The sequence below is a fragment of the Podarcis filfolensis genome (genome assembly GCF_964270895.1).
Source record: "Podarcis filfolensis genome assembly, chromosome: 3".
NCBI classification, from domain to species: Eukaryota; Metazoa; Chordata; class Lepidosauria; order Squamata; family Lacertidae; genus Podarcis; species Podarcis filfolensis.
In genome coordinates this window covers 117,784,729-117,806,708 of record NC_139606.1, presented here as the reverse complement: position 1 = coordinate 117,806,708, position 21,980 = coordinate 117,784,729, and the positions used below count along the sequence as shown (strand labels likewise).

At 47.8% G+C, this 21,980-nt stretch overlaps 1 protein-coding gene across 7 annotated transcripts in view; it reads right to left on the bottom strand.

Moving 5' to 3' along the window:
- Positions 1 to 21,980, bottom strand: part of KIF13B (kinesin family member 13B) — a 196,976-nt gene that overhangs the window by 78,062 nt on the left and 96,934 nt on the right. For all 7 annotated transcript variants that reach the window (XR_014545790.1, XR_014545791.1, XR_014545792.1 and 4 more), the window contains 8 exons: positions 21,784 to 21,914; positions 19,489 to 19,575; positions 14,762 to 14,952; positions 11,951 to 12,161; positions 8,434 to 8,596; positions 6,853 to 6,999; positions 3,091 to 3,240; positions 2,017 to 2,145 (listed from right to left, as the gene is read on the bottom strand). Coding sequence is in view for 3 of the 7 variants with exons in the window: in XM_083604747.1 (XP_083460873.1) it covers positions 2,017 to 2,145; positions 3,091 to 3,240; positions 6,853 to 6,999; positions 8,434 to 8,596; positions 11,951 to 12,161; positions 14,762 to 14,952; positions 19,489 to 19,575; positions 21,784 to 21,914 (1,209 nt within the window). In the remaining 4 variants the exon portion in view is untranslated. The remainder of the gene's footprint in view (positions 1 to 2,016; positions 2,146 to 3,090; positions 3,241 to 6,852; positions 7,000 to 8,433; positions 8,597 to 11,950; positions 12,162 to 14,761; positions 14,953 to 19,488; positions 19,576 to 21,783; positions 21,915 to 21,980) is intronic.

Here is a 21,980-nt window from a genome sequence, read left to right as displayed (position 1 = left end):
AATATTACCTTGGGTTAAGAACTTTGCTTCAGGATGAGAACAGAAATCGTGCTCCTGCGGCGCAGCGGCAGCAGGAGGCCCCATTCACTAAAGTGGTACCTCAGGTTAAGAACAGTTTCAGGTTAAGAATGGACCTCCGGAACGAATTAAGTACTTAACCTGAGGTAAGGTAAAGGTAAAGGTACCCCTGCCCGTACGGGCCAGTCTTGACAGACTCTAGGGCTGTGCGCCCATCTCACTTAAGAGGCCGAGGGCCAGCGCTGTCCGGAGACACTTCCGGGTCACGTGGCCAGCGTGACAAAGCTGCATCTGGCGAGCCAGCGCAGCACACGGAAACACCGTTTACCTTCCCGCTATAAAGCGGTACCTATTTATCTACTTGCACCCGAGGGTGCTTTCGAACTGCTAGGTTGGCAGGCGCTGGGACCGAGCAACGGGAGCGCACCCCGCCGCGGGGATTCGAACCGCCGACCTTTCGATCGGCAAGCCCTAGGCGCTGAGGCTTTTACCCACAGCGCCACCCGCGTCCCTGTTAACCTGAGGTACCACTGTATTATTCTTCTAAAGGGTTGCTGCCACATTAAAAGATCGAGTTCTGACAAACATGGAATGGGCATCATGTGGCACCTGACCTATTGGAGCACTCAAGTGGGCACATATGGGGAGTACCAGATTTACGTATAAGCTAAAGAAGCTATAGCTTAGGGCCCCGCTCTCTTGGGGCTCCCAAAAAAATTTAAAGGAAAAGAACACTGGATACACATTTCCAAAATATAAGATAGAAAACAAATCAAATAAAACCTACATACAGCAACAGTGTTTTGTGTTGTGTAGGCTCCTGTGATGTAAGTCATGGGCCCTGCCTGCTAGCCTGCTCCCTAAAATATCCCTGGTTTACTCATTTCTATATACAGGGTGCCTACATTCTGCTATTTATAATTATTAGTAGCTTGCATCATATATTTACACCTACTATTTTTTCATGTTATAGCAAGTTTCTAGAGACTAGATTATGAGTCTTTGTAAATTTTCTAAAGGAACTTTTCATATTGCCAAATGCCAAGGTACTTGCATTATTAAGTTTGTTATGAATAAAAAATCATTTTAAGTTAGAGCTTAATTATTTCACTATTAATATACGTCTTCTTTTTTTTGTTAGAGCGTTTATCAATTTTCCAATAAAAAACATCCCATTAGCATATCAAATCATAATCAAAAATAAAAAACTAAAATTAAAAAAATCCAATTGTCTTCCGAATTTAATTCTGATTTTGCGACTTCCCACGGTCTGAATGTCAAAGCAACTCCAAGTCTCAGTCTTGCCTCTCACAATATTTCCATATTTCCATATCCGATTTTATCTCTCCAAGCTTCTTTGCCTCTGGCTCTATTAACATACTTCTTCTTAATTGTATTTCACTATTAACATACTTCTTCTTAATTGTATTTCAGTTCAACAATTACTTAGATAAAATACATATGTGCAAATGGCTTTAGATACCTACTAGGTCCGTAAATGACCATATAGCACACAGTGGTACCTCTGGTTGCGAACGGGATCCGTTCCAGAGCCCCATTCGCAACATGAGCAGAATGTATCCTGCGCCTGCGTGTCTGCACATGCGCGGGTTGCGATTCGCTGCTTCTGCGCATGCGCATTATGTCATTTTGAGCGTCTGCACATGAGCGAGCGGCGAAACCCCGAAGTAACCCTTTCCGGTACTTCCGGGTCTCCGCGGGACGCAACCTGAAAAGATTTAACCTGAAGCAAACATAGCAAGAGGTGTGACTGTATATTCAACACAAAAAACAGCGCCAATTTGTTGTTGACAAAGGACAGCTAGACATATAAAAGCCCCATTACCTTCAGTAGCTTAGGGCCCCATCAAGCCTAAATCCAGCCCTGCATATGGGGCACTTATGTTGCCTCTATAGCTATCAGACAGCTAATTGCCCATTTTCTGTGCCTAGGTGCTTCGCAAAGGGAAGCGGGGAGCACTGTCTCTGCAAACTCACCATGCACGCCAACTTGTGCTCCTGCAGGTCGTTCTCGCCAAATCCTTCCATGCCGTCCTCGCCTCCTGCGATGCGCTCCCCAATCTCCCCGCTCACCCGCACGACTTCGACGTGGAGGCGTCCGGCCACCTGTAACGGGGGGAATAAAAATGCCAGGGTCACGGACCGGCCGGATGTATGCCGAGGAGTGGTGGGGGGCTGAGCGGCCGGGGAGCTGCCCCTGACTCCCACTTTGACACCCTGGAGGGGGAGATTTTTAGGAACCCAAAATAAAAATGCAACCCAAGACAAACCATACACTATTTCTATGCAAAGTCCCAGAATGCCAAGAGGCGCCACCAGTAAATACAGAGAGCGTGTGGATGGTCCGGGAATCAGCATGTTTTCACATGAGTAGAATGTGTCCTTTTATATAAAACGCATCACTGGGTTATTTGTGGGGCATAGGAATTCGTTCATTATTTTTTTGCAAAATATACTCCAGCCCCCCACAAGGTCTGAGGGACGGAGGACTGGCCCATGGCTGAAAAAAATTGCTGACCCCGTCCTAGAGTGTGGGTAGGCAAACTAAGGCCTGGGAACCGGATCCAGCCCAATTGCCTTCTAAATCCAGCTCACGGATGGTCCGGGAATCAGCGTGTTTTTACATGAGTAGAATGTGTCCTTTTATTTCAAATGCACCTCTGGGTTGTTTGTGAGGCAAAGGAATTCGTTCTTTTTTCTTTTTTTCAAAATATAGTCCGGTCCCCACAAGGTCCGAGGGACAGGGGACCAGCCCCCTGCTGGAAAAGTTTGCTGACCCCTGGCTTCGGTCACCCAGGAGAAACTGAGCCAGTGTGGTGTAGTGGTTAAGAGCGGTAGTCTCGTAATCTGGTGAACCGGGTTCGCTTCCCCGCTCCTCCACCTGCAGCTGCTGGGTGACCTTGGGCCAGTCACACTTCTCTGAAGTCTCTCAGCCCCACTCACCTCACAGAGTGTTTGTTGTGGGGGAGGAAGGGAAAGGAGAATGTGAGCCGCTTTGAGACTCCTGAAGGGGAGTGAAAGGCGGGATATCAAATCCAAACTCAAACGCACCTCTCCTTTCTGATTGATGATGGGCACAGCGTACTGCAGCTTCACATCGTAGAAGAGGGACTCGAGGAAGACATTCGCCACGCCGATGAGGCTGTGGTTCTCCTGCTCGTCGTAGAAAGGATCCGCTCGCCGGAAATACGACCTCATGACCTGGATTCGTGAAAGGGAGACAAGCGGCAAAGCCCTATGGTGACCAGATCCACAGGCAGCTGCCATGGCACTAGCTCACAAGATTGAGGACGGCGGATCTCGCTTCCTATTCCACCCTTCCTCCCTGGGGAACCCAGAGTAGCTACACAACATTGTAAATTAAAGAAGTATGGATGTACTATTTCAAGAAAAAGCATCTCTGACCATGCTGGCAGGGGCCTTGTGGTCCAAAATATCTGGAGAAAGATTATGGCTGATCTTTGTATACAATAATAATAATAATCAAAGAACCTCTTTTGGACTTCTGGGATGGAAAGGAAAATGAATGAACTTGTGGTGCCTGGATTGAACATCAGCTAGCAATGCGAAGAATAGGAAGTAGGAAAACATCAGCTAGCAGTGGGAAGAATAACCAGATATTACTCTGGATTGAACATTGGACTATTATGTTTCCGAGCACAATTCAAAGTGTTGGTGCTGACCTTTAAAGCCCTAAACAGCCTCTGTGCAGTATTCCTGAAGGAGCGTCTCCACCCCCAGGTGGACACTGAGGTCCAGCGCTGAGGGCCTTCTGGCGGTTCCCTCCCTGTGAGAAGCCAAGTTACAGGGAACCAGGCAGAGGGCCTTCTCGGTGGTGGCGCCCGCCCTGTGGAATGCCCTCCCATCAGATGTCAAGGAAATAAACAACTACCAGACTTTTAGAAGACATCTGAAGGCAGCCCTGTTTAGGGAAGCTTTTAATGTTTAATAGGTTATTGCATTTTAGTGTTTTGTTGGAAGCCGCCCAGAGTGGCTGGGGGGACCCAGGCAGATGGGCGGGGTATACATAATAAATTATTATTATTATTATTATTATTATTATTATTAGGAACTCTTGTAGGCACAACTGACAGAAGTCACTTTTTAATCATCTCTTTCTTTCCCTTTATTCTATCATCCTTATATATTTGCTTGTTTGCTTTCTTCTTCATTTTCTTTCTTATTCGTTGTCCTGTTTCTGTTTTTTTTTTTTTTTTTACCGTTATGTTGAAAAGCTTTATTAAAACTATATCGATGGGGGGGGGCACCAGGTTGGGGAAGGCTGGCCCAAGGCCACACCTCATACAGCCTTTCCAAATGGCCCCCGGGTGTTGCTGAGACTACAACTCCCATCAGCCCCAGCCAGCGTGGCCCAATGGATGGTGGGAATTGTAGTCCAACAACATCCGGGGGACAGATAGATAAACTTTATTCGCATTAGCCAACGGCCATAGTAACATAAAACAATATATACAATTAAAAAGACAACAATGGGTCAAAAGGACAATCAGATGACCAAGATTATCGTTCAGATAGTGGCCCTTAGTCTCATTGCACCCTCGATAAACCTAGCAACCTTTGCTGTTGTCTGATCATTTTGATCTGATAAAAGAAAGGCCAACGTGGCCGCAGATGGGCGGCCTGGGATGGTAAGTAAGAGTGGGGTAATGATCTCATTCCTCAGATCTTTATAAAGAGGACAGGAGAACGTGAGCCACTCTTGAGGTTGCAAAGCACAGCATTTGCTCTCCTCTCTATTTAAATCTCCCTTTGTGTAGAGATTTTCAAAAGGGTTACATGACAAATCTGAAGAATCATGAACTGTGCAGGCTGTTTATGCTAGCCAGATTTAATATGTTTCCCTCGATGATGGTAAGAGGAAGATATCTAGCTCTCCCAGAAACAGAGCGTCTCTGCAAATGTGGTAGGCAGGAACCTGACACGTTGGAGCATATTTTCTTTTCTTGTGATTTTGGCATTTATGCCAGAAGACAATTGTTAGAGGCCTTACAACTTAACAGGCTCGGCTCTATGCCGCCAACGGTTCAGGACCTGCTCTCAGACAGGAATGATCAAGTTACTTTAATAGTGGCTAAATTTTTGAGTGCTGTCCATGTGGAAAGACTGGGCCATTATGGAGAGATTTAGTGGTTCTTGATTGGTCAGTGACGTCATAGTGTCGTACTGTATTATTTATGCAAATTGTTATGCTGAATTCGTATTTTCCACAATTTGCATATGGTGTCTGTATTATAATGTGTGGTCTGATATGCCTAATAATGGATTGATTGAAACATGAGCCACTGTTTCCAGATTGCCATCTCCACATGGGCAGAGTCGTTTCTCAGTTGGAATCTTTTGGTATCTGCCCTCAAGTACGGCAGAGGGCATCACATCCAATCTGGCCAGTGTGAAGAAGCCACGTCTGTATTTGGGGATAGTTAATTTATACAAATATGGTGCCAGGGAATCAAACTGAGAAGGGGGGGAAAGGCATACCAAGGACAGAATTTCTTTACAATGGCCAGATTGTTCTGTTGCTCTAAGTCCTTTAGACGCTGTCCAATTAACATCCAGGGCGGTGTCAGGAAGAGCTGACCTAGTGCCATAGCTGTCAACTTACAGATTTGAAAATAAGGGATCAGCAGCCTCAAAAATAAGGGATCAGCAGCCAAAATAAGGGATTTTGCTGAGCTTATCCATAAATCCGGCACTGATGGAGCCATGCTGCTTTGGCTGCCACTGACTGTGTTTTGCAGGGGGTTGGACTAGATGATCCTAAGGGTCTACAACTCCCACTAAAGAAGAGTGGCAGACAAAACTGATGAACGACGTCGAGATGGCAAAGCTTACAGGCAGAATTAGAAACCAGGAAGAGGACCTCTTTAATAAAGAATGGGGAAAGTTTATAATATAGTTGAAAAGCTATTGTAAAGAGTTACATAAATTGGTAGGATTGACAGAAAACTTGTAGTAAAAATTTGAACTATGGATGGACAAATGATTTATAAAAATAGAGTTATGAAAGGGATGCAGAGGGGGAAATCACTACATTAAGATGCCGCACTGGTTGGAGGGGATGCTAAACAGCATGTCGGGGCTGCCGTCGTCCTGGCGCGAGGAGTTCCATCGGCCCTTCCCCGCCTAAGAGAGAGGGAGGGAGGGAGACTTTCGCCCACACTGCCCGCGAGCCCGGCATGAGGCGGTTGCGGCGCTGCCGCGGCTGCTGAAGCGCCGCCCTTTTCCATCCCTCCCCATCCCCTCCTCTTCCTCCTCCCTCAGGCCGCCTCCTCAGCCGCCTCCGCCTCCGGCTTCCCCTGGCAACGCGGCGGAAGACTCGCAAGAGAGGGGCTGCCTGCCCACCTGCCGCCACCCGTCTCCTCACAACGCGCCCCTGAGGGGGAAAAGGGAGAGACGGAGACGCGGCAGCTCGTGTGCGCGCTCTCTCGCGCGGCGGAGGACGCCGAGACGCGGCTTCCCTCCTGAGCCGGGCGAGCGTGAAACCCGGGAAATTTAAGGGACATCATCAATAAGGGACAGCAGCGGGACACGGCGCTGGGATAAGGGAGTTTCCCGCCAAATAAGGGACGGTTGACAGCTATGCCTAGTGCACCCACGGAAGGGGTGAGATTTGAACTGGGGCCTTCCTAACATTCTCTCACGCTGCGGCGCCACACGCCGGGGACGAGGAACCTGGGGCCCTCCCGATGTTGTGGAACTTCAGCTCCCATCATCCCTGGCCACTGGTGGGAACTGTGGTCCGAGGGACCCAGAGAACCGTTCTGCTACTCGGGAGAAGCGGCGGCTCCATACCAGGTTGTCTTCCTCGCAGTCCTTCCATTCTTGATAGAGGTCTCTCATGTCTACCAGCCGATTCTCCAGCTTCTCCAAGGACCAAATCTGCTTGCCTTTCCCTTTCCTCCGAACTTGGATGGCCGGTTCACTAAGGACAGCACCTCGCTGCAGGGGGGAAAAGGACAAAGGAGGAGATTGGGGCGGGGAGCAGAAATAAAACGTCAAGGTAAAAATCAACTTGGGAATGCGAATGGAATTTCCTTTAAAACACAAAGCAAACACATTCATAATATACCCAAAGAGCAACTAGAACTGGAATGTTTTCATGCTGCGTGCAATATAAGTATTGCACATGCTGGAGAAGGTATTTGACCCTTTATCTAGTTCATAAATTGTTAAGTAAACAACCCCAAAGAGGTTTACGATGAGAATACATATCGTGAACCAGTAGGCTGAACCCAAGGCAAATGGCAGCTTGTTAAGGTGAAAGCCTTTGATAGCTTAACCTCTTCATTTTTCAAGAAAACCCCTTGGTTTACATACGTCTTGGTTTGCATACGTTTTGGATTACAAACAAGTCAAACCCAGAACTGCGTGTCCTGGTTTGCAATCATTTTTTGGATTACAACCCATTTTATTTTGGATTACGAACAAAAAATTTTTTGGAGGCCTCATTGGCGAAAGCGTGCCTCGGATTACAACCTGTTTTGGTTTACAAACGGACCTCCGGAACGGATTATGGTTGTAAACCAAGGTACCACTGTACAGTTTTATAGGTAAAGGTCAAGGGACCCCTGACCATTAGGTCCAGTCGTGGCCGACTCTGGGGTTGCGGTGCTCATCTCGCTTTATTGGCCGAGGGAGCCGGCATACAGCTTCCGGGTCATGTGGCCACCATGACTAAGCCGCTTCTGGAGAACCAGAGCAGCACACAGAAACGCCGTTTACCTTCCCGCCAGAGCAGTACCTATTGATCTACTTGCACTTTGACTTGCTTTTGAACTGCTAGGTTGGCAGGAGCAGGGACTGAGCAACGGGAGCTCACCCTGTCATGGGGATTCAAACCGCCGACCTTCTGATCGGCAAGTCCTAGGCTCTGTGGTTTAACCCACAGCGCCACCCACGTCCCTGTACAGTGTTATACTGTACAGTGATACCTTGGTTTTTGGACCTAATCCATTTCGGAAGACCGTAGACTTCCGAAACGTACGAAAACTGAGGCGCAAAGGGCTGTCTGCAAATGCAATGGAGAAAATTGGGGGGAAACTCAACAGAAGCTGTTCAAATTCCGAGACGCGTTCGAAAATGGAAGCATTTGCTTCTGGGTTTTCGGCGTTCGAAAACCAAAACGTTCGGCTTTCGAGATGTTCAAAAACCAAGGTACCACTGTATTCTGTTGTAAAAGCATATGGGGTACCTAACTGATCGTGCAAATAAATAAGGTGTATGTTTTGGGGTTGTTGTTTTTTAACTAAAGCTGCCATTTTGGGCCTAAAAATACAAATGCTCTAAATCAATACATAATAGTCATCGAAATTCCAGCGGGCCGATTGAATCCATTCTCGAAAGACGATGAATGTGGCTTGTCAGATTCCTCACCTTTCTGTTTGCGTTAAGGCTGGAGGCTGGGATCTGCAGGGTGACCTTGTATTCTGTCCGTTTGTCCATCTCTTCAGCGATGAAGCTGGCTTCTCTCACGTACAAGTTGGCCTTCATTATCTGCTCCCTCAGCTTCCTCAGGCTGTGGGTCAGCATCTCTTCCCTTTGGAGAAAGAGTGAAGGAATGGGTTTCCCAAACCCAAAACTGACTGTGCAGGCAGTTTGAAACAGGCACCAAAATCCCTATTTTTCCTTAGCTAAAATCCATTAACTTGAGCTCTGAGTCAATGTATAAACAAAAACCCAGCTGAATAAACAAGTGCTCAGAGCCCTCTCCTTTATCAGTTCATGACGGCAAGGATGGCCTTGACTGTTCCAGTAGAACAGGGATGACACGTCTAGGTCTTATCTTACATCCTGGACACACTCTGACGCACAGACCTAGTCCGGGAACAGCGCCAGAGTGTGTTCTTGGAGATGGTGACCTCTTGCTCCAAGATAAGAGTAGGAACAGGAATACCCTTTTATGGTCAGAAGTACAGGAAGAAATACCCTTTTATGGTTAAGAATACCGGAGCAGGAACATATGTGATGTCAACCTGTGTGTATAGGCTGACGTGGTTGGATTCCTGGGGAAGGAGGGAGAGGGTGCCTGGAGGATATATATACTGCATGAAATTTCTCATTTCTTTGGACTTGCTGTGGACACACCACGCAAGTGCCTTTCTGCTGCTCCGGAGAGCAGAAATAAAGAACTCTTTCTCTGAACCAACCCTCGGTGTCATTTGACTTCCTTCCTCCTGTCCTCCTGTCCGGGAGCAACACAGAGCCCACCAATCGGTAAAGTCTAATAAGGCTATAAGAGGAAACCGTGCGATTTGGAAAAGAGCATTTCAACGGCTGCCAAAGATGCAAATCCCAAGGATCAGTTTTGGAATTTGTACAAGGAGTTGTAATACGGCTACACTACGGCATGCAGCCGAATTGAAACATCTAATCAGAAGCTCAACTGTTTGTGGGACAACAATGCTGGTATCTGAACGGGGTAGGAGCAGTTTTGCAACTTCCATTGTCATTATCATTCCTAGATTTAGAGGGACCACCTTGTTTAATTGCTCACGGTAAGCAGTTTCAATAAAAGAACCTTTTATTGAGGGTGAAAGAGGAGAGTGCAAAATATGGTCTGAAGCTCAACATCAAAAAAACGAAGATCATGGCCACTGGTCCCATCACCTCCTGGCAAATAGAAGGGGAAGAAATGGAGGCAGTGAGAGATTTTACTTTCTTGGGCTCCATGATCACTGCAGATGGTGACAGCAGCCACGAAATTAAGAGACGCCTGCTTCTTGGGAGGAAAGCAATGACCAACCTAGACAGCATCTTAAAAAGTAGAGACATCACCTTGCCAACAAAGGTCCGTATAGTTAAAGCTATGGTTTTCCCAGTAGTGATGTATGGAAGTGAGAGCTGGACCATAAAGAAGGCTGATCGCCGAAGAATTGATGCTTTTGAATTATGGTGCTGGAGGAGACTCTTGAGAGTCCCATGGACTGCAAGAAGATCAAACCTCTCCATTCTGAAGGAAATCAGCCCTGAGTGCTCACTGGAAGGACAGATCGTGAAGCTGAGGCTCCAATACTTTGGCCACCTCATGAGAAGAGAAGACTCCCTGGAAAAGACCCTGATGTTGGGAAAGATGGAGGGCACAAGGAGAAGGGGACGACAGAGGACGAGATGGTTGGATAGTGTCTTCGAAGCTACAAACATGAGTCTGAACAAACTGCGGGAGGCAGTGGAAGACAAGAGTGCCTGGCGTGCTCTGGTCCATGGGGTCACGAAGAGTCGGACACGACTAAACGACTAAACAACAACAACAAGCAGTTTGCCACTTTGAACTATGGTTTTTAGATCATGGTTTGGAGACGAACCATGGTTATCACTAACCATAGTTTACCCTGTTGGGACACCATGGTAAACATGGGTGGTGAAACGGTGGCTGTTAAAGTGGTTGTTGAACTACAATTAAGTAATCGCAGACCACTGGCCATAATGGCTGGGGTTCTTGGAAGCCCAATAGCGTCCGAGAGCCACACACCCCTCCAGTAAACCATGGCTTGTATGAACCAGGAAGTGGGAGGATGGAGCACACAGGCCCAAAACGTGTCCCTGATGAACAAACCATGGATTTGTCATCGTTCCTGAATGGGGTCGCAATGCACCTATAAAGTGCAAAAGGCTAAGGTTGCAGTCCTCAGCTCACCTAGGGATAAGTCCCACTCATGCTGAGAGCAACAGTCTGTGATAGGCTGCCATGCTCTGAGTGTTGTGGACTGCCAACCTTACTATATGCTTGTGAAACATGGACCACTTATAAACGCCATCTCCAACTCCTCAAAAGATTCCATCAACGGTGTCTCCGAAAAATTTTACTTGGGAAGACAGGCGAACTATTATCAGTGTACTGGAAGAAGCAAAGATCACCAGTGTCGAAGCAATGATTCTTCAACATCAACTTTGTTGGACTGGTCATGTTGTGCGGATGCCTGATGATCGTCTTCCAAATCAACTACTCTGTCCCAAACTTAAAAATGGAAAGCGCAATGCTGGTGGTCAACGAAAGAGATTTAAAGACTGTCTCAAGGCAAATATTTTAAAATGTAGTATAAATACCAACAACTGGGAAATACTGGCCTGCGAGCGCTCCAGTTGGAGAACAGCCTTTCCCAAAGGTGGCGTGGGCTTTGAAGACACTCGAACTCAGGACACAAGGGAGAAACGTGCTAAGAGGAGGGCACGTTCTATAATTTATTATAGAATGCAAGGGGGGAAAGGTAGAAAGAAATCTACAGAGGTCGAATTGCTGTGGAGGGAAGCAGAGAGTGGGTGATGGGTTGTATAATTATGCAACTGTTGTAATTTAGATATTATATTTTATGTGAGGGAATCATTGGGAATTTTGGTTATTATGTATTGTCAGGGAACTGCCATCGGAGCCAGAGGGAGAGGGAGGGCTCCAGAGGGGTTCCGGAGAGCGTCCCGGGAGGGAGAGAAGCAGCCCATCTTCTGGGGAAGGAAATCAGTGTAGCACCAGTGGAGAAGGGGGGCAGATGGGGGAATCGGCGAGGGGGCTCCATGACTCCTCGCCGGAGACCAGCGGGGAGAGCACGGGTCCTCCGCTGCCCACACCCTCCCTGCGCAGAAGACTTCCGCGCAGGGAGAGTAGGCGGCGACTAGGCATCAAAGAGCTTCTTTGCTGGAAGAAGTTCAAGAAACGCCCACTGACGGATTCTGCCAGCGACTGAGACAGCCACGGGTGAGTGGCTGTCCGGACAGAAAGGGTTCACCCAGGTAACCCAGCCAGGTGTGGCGCCGATTTACGCACGAGCAACCCCTAGAACCATTACATGTATATATGTTAAGTTTCAATAAAGATCTTCGAATTATTTTTTTTTTAAAAAAGGCTGCGACTTCTACGCAGGTGCTCCTCCCACTGAACTGCTGTACTCCCTCCACTCACCTCTCTTCCGCCCACTGCCGAAGACGCTGCTGAGCATTGGGAGAGTGCCAGGAGAACCTGTCCATGGTGCGGAAGTGCTGTTTCTCAGGGGACAGGCGCCTCCGGAGCTGCTCCAGCTCGTGCTCATACATCAACCTCTGCCGCTCCAGCGCAGTCCGTTTCTCCTCCTCATGCTGCTGCTCCAGGCTTTGCAAAATCGACTGCATGGGGTCTAGGAAAGCGGGAGAGTTTGTTTCAGTCGGACGCGGGCCACAGGCTCCGCAGAGCTCAATGGTATCCACAGAGGACCATTCCATCAACGGTATCTCCGAAAAATTGTACCCAGCGCTTGGGAAGGCAGGCAAACTAATGCCAGCGTACTGGATTCATAATTGACTTCTGACTTCTGCTCAGTGATTGAAAATAAGACCTTCACGTCAAATCTGACTATGGACTTACATGAACTTATCTCCATTCAGAAACTCTTAAAAGGTAAAGGGTCCCCTGACCATTAGGTCCAGTTGTGGACGACTCTGGGGTTGCGGCGCTCATCTCGCTATATTGGCCAAGGGAGCTGGCATACAGCTTCCGGGTCATGTGGCCAGCATGACTAAGCCGCTTCTGGCCAACCAGAGCAGTGCACGGAAACACCGTTTACCTTCCCGCTGGAGCGGTACCTATTTATCTACTTGCACTTTGACATGCTTTTGAACTGCTAGGTTGGCAGGAGCTGGGACCGAGCAACGGGAGCTCACCCCGTCGCGGGGATTCGAACCGCCGACCTTCTGATCGGCAAGTCCTAGGCTCTGTGGTTTAACCCACAGCGCCACCCGCCTCCCCAGAAACTCTTACTGTATCTCTAATCCTGTAATGAATTATTGTGTTATACATATCCTCATGAGTTTGAGTTCGTAATCTCTGTTTGAGTTTGTAATCTCTATCTGAGTTTGTAATCCTTGTCAGAATACACACTTTTGAATGGATTAGTTTTTGTTACAACTGACTATTGATCTGTGAGTAGGGACCACTCCCACTATTGAAACTTATATTGGCCAGAGTTCTTGGTGTGCTTTTTTCTTAGCGTACTGGAAGGAGCAAAGATCACGCGTGTCGAAGCGATGATTTTTCAACATCAGCTTCGTTGGACTGGTCATGTTGTGCGGATGCCTGATTATCGTCTTCCAAAGCAACTACTCTATTCCCAACTTAAAACTGGAAGGCGTAATGCTGGTGGTCAATAAAAGAGGTTTAAAGACTCTCTCAAGGCAAATCTAAAAAAATGTAGTATAAACACCGACTACTGGGAAACACTGGCCTGCGAGCGCTCCAGTTGGAGAACAGCCTTTACCAAAGGCGTCATGGACTTTAAAGACACTCGAACTCAGGACGCAAGGGAGAAACGTGCTAAGAGGAAGGCATGCTTGGCAAATCCACACCGTGATCAACTCCCGCCCAGAAACCTATGTCCCCACTGTGGAAGGACGTGTGGATCCAGAATTGGCCTCCACAGCCACTTACGGACTCACTGTTAAAACCGTGTTCATGGAAGACAATCTTGCTCGGCTACGAGGGATTGCCAAAGAAGAGAGAGAACCGTGGAGAGGCACCATTCCTTACAAGCCTTGCCCGAGGTGCACTGCTTCGGAGAGCTATCCCAGGCAATGCTGCTCAGCATTGCAGCTGCTTGCTCAGTGCACCTATGAATTCAGAGCAAGAGCACCCATGTTTCTGAGCACAATTCAAAGTGTTGGTGCTGACCTTTAAAGCCCTAAACGGCCTCAGCCCAGTAGACCTGAAGGAGCGTCTCTACCCCCATCGTTCTGCCCAGACACTAAGGTCCAGCTCCGAGGGCCTTATGGTGGTTCCCTCACTGCGAGTAGTGAGGTTACAGGGAAACAGGCAGAGGGCCTGGAACGCCCTCCCTTCAGATGTGAAGGAAGTAAGTAGCTATCTTATATTTAAAAGACACCTGAAGGCAGTTTGTAATATTTAATGCTGTATTGTTTTTAACACGCGATTGGAAGCCGCCCAGAGTGACAGGGGAAACCCAGCCAGATGGGCGGGGTATAAATAATAAATTATTATTAAAACAAAAAAATTTTTTTCCTTCCAGTAGCACCTTAAAGACCAACTAAGTTAGTTCTTGGTATGAGCTTTCGTGTGCATGCACACTTCTTCAGATACACTGAAACAGAAGTTGCCAGATCCTTCTATATAGTGAGAAGGTGGGGAGGGGTATTACTCAGAAGGGTGGTGGGAATGGGTGATTGGCAGATAGCTGTGATGAGCCTATTGACGACTCTTTAAGGTGCTACTGGAAGGGAAAAAATTTTTTTGTTTTGACTATGGCAGACCAACACGGCTACCTATCTGTAACTGGAACTATAGAAGGCACCACATTGAGCCGCATGAAATGGAAGTCCATCAACCTCACCAAGAAACTTGCACAGGTACAGACTGATATCTTCTTTCTTACATGACAAAGCCATTTTTCACCTTCTCACCCCTTGCTTTTTCCTGTAAGACCTATTGCAGTCGTTAAGAGTCGTCAACAGGCTCATCACAGCTATCTGCCAATCACCCATTCCCACCACCCTTCTGAGTAATACCCCTCCCCACCTTCTCACTATATAGAAGGATCTGGCAACTTCTGTTTCAGTGTATCTGAAGAAGTGTGCATGCACACGAAAGCTCATACCAAGAACTAACTTAGTTGGTCTTTAAGGTGCTACTGGAAGGAATTTTTTTTTTTGTTTTGACTATGGCAGACCAACACGGCTACCTATCTGTAACTGAAATTATTATTAGTAATAGTACTATTATGCTCCTTACCGTTGCCACCCAGAGCTTTCATGGTGACCTCCATCTGCGCATATTCGTAGCTGAAGTTAATCTCGCTGGAAACCTCACTGGAGCTGTCCCCATCCAAATCCAGCTGCTCTGAACTGCTGCTTCCTTTCATTGAATTGTCTTTGTCATCATCCTCGGCTTCCGACTTCTTTTTCTTTTTCGGCAAATTCAGCCTGGAAAGGAGGGAAGGGTCCCATTAAAACTTTGGTCGATGCAAAAGATCCCCGCACTTCAGGGGGGTTTGGACTAAATGGTACCTTCCATCTCTACAATTCTATGACCTTTGATCGAATTACAGGGTTCTAATATATCTCCCGATATGCCCCACGGAGGACCTTAAGGTCCATAAATAGCAACACCCTAGAGGTCCCGGGCCCTAAGGAAGTCAGATTAGCCTCAACCAGAACCAGGGCCTTTTCAACACTGGCTCCGGCCTGGTGGAACGCTCTGTCTCATGAGACCAGGGCCCGGCGGGATCTGATTTCTTTCCACAGGGCCTGTAAGACAGAGTTGTTCCGTCTGGCCTTTGGCTTGGAATCAATTTGATTCCCTCCCTCTTCTTTTTTCCATTCTCCTTCTATGTTGGAACTCCTATTTGGGGACTTCCCTGGCTTTTTTCTGGCCCATGTAGGACCAGTTTGTATAGTTGGCCTTGGTGAAGACCTGACATTTTTATCCCCAAAAAAGTTTTTGATTGGGTTTCCACTGAAATGAGGCTGCATCTTAATGTTTTAATGTTGTATTTTAATCTTGTTTTTTAAGCTGCATTTCAATCAATTGTTTTTATATTTGGTGTTAGCCGCCCTGAGCCCGGTCTTGGCTGGAGCGGGTGGGGTATAAATAAAATTTATTATTATTATTATTATTATTATTATTATTATTACTACAAATGTTCCTGCGCCATGCAGGGAGGTGTCAGCCACTGCAACCAGCAGGTTTTGGTTCTAGTGAAAGTTACAGAGTGGGACATCAACACCTTTTATTGTTCGTTTTGTTTCAACCCACAGGGTACAATTTGCTCTTAGGCAACTCTTGCTCATTTCAGTAAGGCTGCTTACTCTAAGGTGGAGCCGTCTAGGCCAGACATGTCCAAAGTCCGTTCCGGGGGCCCAATCTGGCCTGCCGGTCAGTTTAATCCAGCCCCCGTGACAGTTTATTTCCTGGGGTAAAATCTGTAAAACCTCAACAACTTCAATCCTAAAAAAAAGAAGGTTAACAACTTTGGTCGGCCCTCACTTCATCAAATGTGGCCCTCTTTGAAAAAAGTTTGGACACCACTGCAGTCTAGGCGATTTGAACTACCATATTTTTTGCTCTGTAAGACGCACTTTTCCCCTCCTAAAAAGTAAGGGGAAATGTGTGTGCGTCTTACGGAGCGAATGCAGGCGGGAGGCTCCGCTCAGCGCTCCCTTTAAAGACTGCATGGAACATGTGTGTTGCTCTTGGGGGCTTTTCCCCAGGAGGGAGAAGAGCTTTTTCCTCGGGGAAAAGCCCCCAAGAGCCACACACACGCTCCGCGCGCTCTTTAAAGGGAGCGCGGCTCTTGGGGGAGCCTTCATCCCGCTGCCCGGGAAAGGCTGCGCGCGGCTATCCCATAAGCCAGGTCAGCAAGCAGGATTGCTGCGCTGCGATCCCCATTGCTGTCCTGGCTTCTGGCTTAGCGCACGGCTCTTGCGTGAGGTGGGGGAAGGGACAGAGAGCCTGTGTACGGCTCTTGGGGGCTTTTCCCCGAGGAGGGAGAAGCCTGCAAGCGCCGCACACACGCTCCACACGGCTTGTGAAAGGGAGCGCTGAGCAGAGGCTGGGATGCATACAGGCTCTGCTCAGCGCTCCCTTTAAAGAATTTTTTTTCCCTCGCATTCCCCCTTTGAAAATTAGGTGCTTCTTATGGTCAGGTACGTCTTATGGAGCGAAAAATACGGTACAACTCCCATCAGTCGCACTCAGCCTCAGAGGTGTTGCTCCCAAAACTCTGGAGGGCACAAGGTTGGGGAAGGCTGCAGTAAGGCATGTGCAGGCGAACATCTGGGAGGAATGCGCTGCGTTGTTACCTGGCAAGAGGGCGTGTGCCGCTCAAGTTTTCTAAAGCCAAAATTCCTCTGGTGAGCTCTAACCAACCAAACAGCTCTAAGGATTATATCCTTCAAACAGAAAACCACAGGCACGCCCTCCGCTCCCCATTCAGATGGATGCGCAGCTTTTATCCGGAATTAAAAGGCACCCAAGGGAGTTATTAAAAAATCACAGGGATTCATCTGCAATGCCAGAGGTCAAGGGAATCCTACAGGCCTAGGTGTGGACTTGCCAGGCTCCTGGTTTTTAAAGATTTTTTGCAATGCTTTTAAATTAAACCAGGACACCCAGTGACATAGCACTGCAAAGGTATACAGTGGTACCTCAGGTTAAGTACCGTATTTTTCGCTCTATAAGACGCACCAGACCACAAGACGCACCTAGTTTTTGGAGGAGGAAAACAAGAAAAAAAAATATTCTGAATCTCAGAAGCCAGAACAGCAAGAGGGATCGCTGCGCAGTGAAAGCAGCAATCCCTCTTGCTGTTCTGGCTTCTGGGATAGCTGCGCAGCCTGAATTCGCTCCATAAGATGCACACACATTTCCCCTTACTTTTTAGAAGGGAAAAAGTGAGTCTTATAGAAGAAAAAATACGGTACTTAATTCATTCCGGAGGTCTGTTCTTAACCTGAAACTGTTCTTAACCTGAAGCACCACTTTAGCTAATGGGGCCTCCTGCTGCCGCCGTGCTACCAGAGCACGATTTCTGTCCTCATCCTGAAGCAAAGTTCTTAACCCGAGGTACTATTTCTGGGTTAGCGGAGTCTGTAACCTGAAGCGTCTGTAAGCTGAAGCGAATGTAACCCGAGGTACCACTGTACAGCCTTCTTGCAGCCTAATTTAAATGTCAGCCTCCACCGAGGTGCTGAAAAACTTAAGGTACACGTGTGCAATGCAGTCTTGTTACTCTGATATGGAATGGTTTTGCTTTTATTACAGTGGACGCTCGGGCTGCGAACGTGATCTGTGCAGGATGCACGTTCGCAACCCACAGCATTCGCAACCCACAGCGGCGCATGGGTTGTGATTTGGTGCTTCTGCGCATGCGCCGAAACCTGGAAGTAACCCCTTCCGGTACTTCCGAGTTTTGGCGGTCCATAACCCGAAAAAACGCAACCTGAAGCGTCTATAACCCGAGGTATGACTGTACTTTAATTACGCGTGTTTACTCATCGTTATGTTTTTGCAATCTACCCCGGGACCACTTGGTCAGGGGTGGCTACAAAAACCAATAATAAAAATAAACCGAAAAGGAGGGTGTAGAGATGGGAAGGAGCAGCTATTAAGAGCGGATCTTCCTCCCTCTTGACTGCTGGGACCCATTAAATCAGGGGTTCCCAAACCTTTTCGGGTCACTGCCCCCCGGGTTCCATAAACTCACCCCAGTGCCCCCTCCTCTATAAAAAGCATCACTCAGAACAGCTGTTTGCATGACCCACTAAGGAACGGCACCAGAAAATTCAGAACAGTAACAGTTAATTGCATGTTCATTCAAAGTCCCAATTAAAACTATTTAATTTAGCGAATGGGACGTGGGTGGCGCTGTGGGTTAAACCACAGAGCCTAGGACTTGCTGATCAGAAAGTCGGTAGTTTGAATCCCCATGACGGGGTGAGCTCCCGTTGCTCAGTCCCTGCTCCTGCCAACCTAGCAGTTCGAAAGCACGTCAAAGTGCAAGTAGATCAATAGGTACCGCTCCGGTGGGAAGGTAAAGGGTGTTTCCGTGCGCTGCTCTGGTTTGCCAGAAGCGGCTTAGTCATGCTGGCCACATGACCTAGACGCTGTACACCGGCTCCCTCGGCCAGTAAAGCGAGATGAGCGCCACAACCCCAGAGTCGGCCACGACTGGACTTAATGGTAAGGGGTCCCTTTACCTTACCTTAATTTACTGAACAAAACTGATGAACTTGACCCAGTGATACCAGCTTTTCAAAGTCTGATAGCCATTGACACCTCCAGTGCCCCCCTGCCACCCACTTTCCTCTTAGCGTCCCCCACCCCCGGTAATTCCCCCCAGGGAGGGTGTACAGCCCACTTTGCATTTAATTATATCAACTATATGCAGAACTCTCACATGGGCGCCATTGCCATTCCAAGAGAACGAGGGAGGTGTTTGCGGCTCCTCTTTTTCGAGAAAAATAGCACTGATTCCACGTGCCTTGAAAGGCAAACGCATTGCTTGCTAACATCAACATGCAAGCTAGCCAAAACCCCAGCTTCATGAAATCTACAAGCCCTGATCTTGAACTCCCTCTCCGTTTTAGAGAAATCATTTCCCCTGCCCCGAATACGCGCACTTCTAAAAAGCTAAGAGGGCCTCCTCTTCTGCCTGCCTCTGTAATTCAAACACTCGAGTAACCTACTTTGAAAACAAAACAAAGAGGAGAAAGAAAAACTGAAGCAAGGATCAGGAACCCCCCATGAAATAAGTCGGTACCTCTGACAACACCTGTTCAGGAGATGTGCATTTCACAACGGAGGCTGCAGCCCCCACAGCAAAGGGGCCTCCGCCGCCAGGTTTGATGAGATCCGGCGGTTCTATTTGGCGAATGCCGTTCAGCTCCACCCCGGGACCCTGAGAGCTTTCCAAAAACAAACAAGACAAAGCCAGGGAGAGACAAAGAGTAGCTGCCTACCTGAAAAAATGATTGTTTCCCCACAGAATCCTGTCTCCGTGGTGCAACTGTGTGGGGCCCGTCACAGCCGTGCCATTGACGAAGGTCCTGCAGAAGAGGAGGAGGAAGAGAAACAGAGTCAGGCCCTAAATCCTGCACCCCAATTATTTGAAGGCTGCGGTGCAAGGAGCAAAGGGGACTGGATCTGTTAGGGCCACTGTTATTTTTCTTTATACCTGCCTTTTTCCTGGACTCAAGGCGGCTTACGTAAGGCAGATAAAATGCAAAAAGCTAAAAGCACATCAAAGGTAATTGAAGAAGAGTTTGGATTTGATATCCCGCTTTATCACTCCCATAAGGAGTCTCAAAGCGGCTAACATTCTCCTTTCCCTTCCTCCCCCACAACAAACACTCTGTGAGGTGAGTGGGGCTGAGAGACTTCAGAGAAGTGGGACGGGACCAAGGTCACCCAGCAGCTGCACGTGGAGGAGCGGGGAAGCGAACCCGGTTCACCAGATTACGAGTCTACCGCTCTTAACCACTACACCACACTGGCTCTCACTTGCAAAACTGTAGTAGAATTTGAGCGATATTAAAAAAACAAATTAAACAGAGATAATATAAATGGCACGGCACTATTCAAAGCTCTTTCCCAAAGTTCCCAAAAGCCTGCAGGGATAAAATAGCCTTTGTCTGCCAGCCGAAGGACAAGGAAGAAAACAGTCTCGCTTGTCTAGGGAGGGAGTTAAGAAGTTTTCTGGGAGTAGCCACCAAGATCGTGCACAGCTAAGGAAACTTGAAAATAACTGAGCATCTCCCACTTCCCTCGCCCTGCAGATCCTCAGCATCTCAGTTTGGGAAGTCAAAATCCTTGTGAATGGAAGTGCCCTCTCCTGAAATCTCCTCGCTGTGAGCCGAGGCAGAACCGCACTCTCTCGGGTGCCGCAAAGCCCTTACTCTGTCTCTCCCGAGTCCTCTTGGCTCTCTGTTCCCGGTGGTCCTTTTCTGTCCATCCTGGCAGGGAGCGGACAGCAAGGCAGCCAGTCTGGGCTTCCGCTGTGGGTGCCTTGCTCCCTACGGCCCAAGAGCTTTTGTAGCTGGAGTCAGTCCAGGTCCACCCAGGCCAGGTGGGAAAAGGCCTGCAAAGCAGGGAGCAGGTCTTCCAGGTCTCACAGCCAAGATGGCCCCGGAAGCTCTAAGTCACTGCAGGGAGTGGCAGGTAGCCTCACAGAGAGTCTGTCTCTGCCTCTCTCCCTCCCTCGCTTTTTACTGAATACATAAAAAAATTCCAAGCTGAGAAAGCCCACAGTTTTGGCACCACGTCTCCATTTAAATTCTCTGCATTGATTTGTTCTGTTTAGAATGAAGTGGGATGTTGAGAAAGGAGAGAAGGGACGTTCAGGCAGCCAATGGGGGAGCTGGGCAGATTCTCCTAATTTCCTAAAGTGGAATTTCAGAATTCCTTCCATGTTTTATGAACCACTCTGCAGTAAAAGCCACAAGGCTTTCTTTCAGGAAAGAAAGAGAAGGAGGGAGGGGAAGAGAGAAAGACAGAAGGAAGGAAGGAAGGAAGGAAGGAAGGAAGGAAGGAAGGAAGGAAGGAAGGGTTATAAGGATTTTAAGGTCTCAAATATAAATATTCATAAATACACACATATCTAAATATATGAACCACGTGTCAGAAATAGTACAGGAGAGAAATCCTGGAGCCATTTTGACTCTCCCAGTGACCTCAAATATTCCTCTGCAGTGAGGGAGGCAAATGGGGAAAGTCTTCCCATTGTCTTTTTGCTTGCAAATCCTGTCTTAAGGGACCTGGACTCAGGAACTCAAGTATTAACCATCACAAAAGAATGGCCAGGCTGCCCAGGTAATGCAATCAGTGACCTTTATCAGGTATCCTGGCAGGGAGGATTTCCGCTGCAGACCGCCTCCTTCTGTGATGTATGTATGATGTGTGGAGTTTTTTTGGGGTTGGTTGGTTTTGAGCTACAGGGTGGGCAATTTCAAAAGTCTATTTTGTGCACCATTGTTCTGGGTTCCTCCTCCCTCCCTGCATGTGGTGAGCAAGGACCCTGTTGCAACAGTTTAATAAAGATCAGGCTTATTAGCCGCTTTGCTTCTCAATATTCTCTGGTTGGCCTCTATTATTTTCTCCTACCGATGGGGAACCCACTTAAGGACTCTATATGAAGCTCCGGAATACCCTATAAGGGAAAGGAGCAGTTTTTCTTGTAATGGAAGGAAGGAAGGAAGGAAGGAAGGAAGGAAGGAGAGAGAGAGAGAGACAAACAAACAAACTAACACTCATCTTACCTAGTATTCTTCTGGGGTGTCAGCATAACCTGACCGTCCAAAGTGATGTCAATTATACAGTGTTCAGGCAGAATGCCCATGCCACAAAGCTGGATGTCTTGGGAGTTATCTGACCCAATCAACGTGTGCTCCTGCAAAAGGTTCAAGGTTGATGGGCGGTTTAAAAGACAGCAAAAGTGTGGGGGTGCATTTGTTCA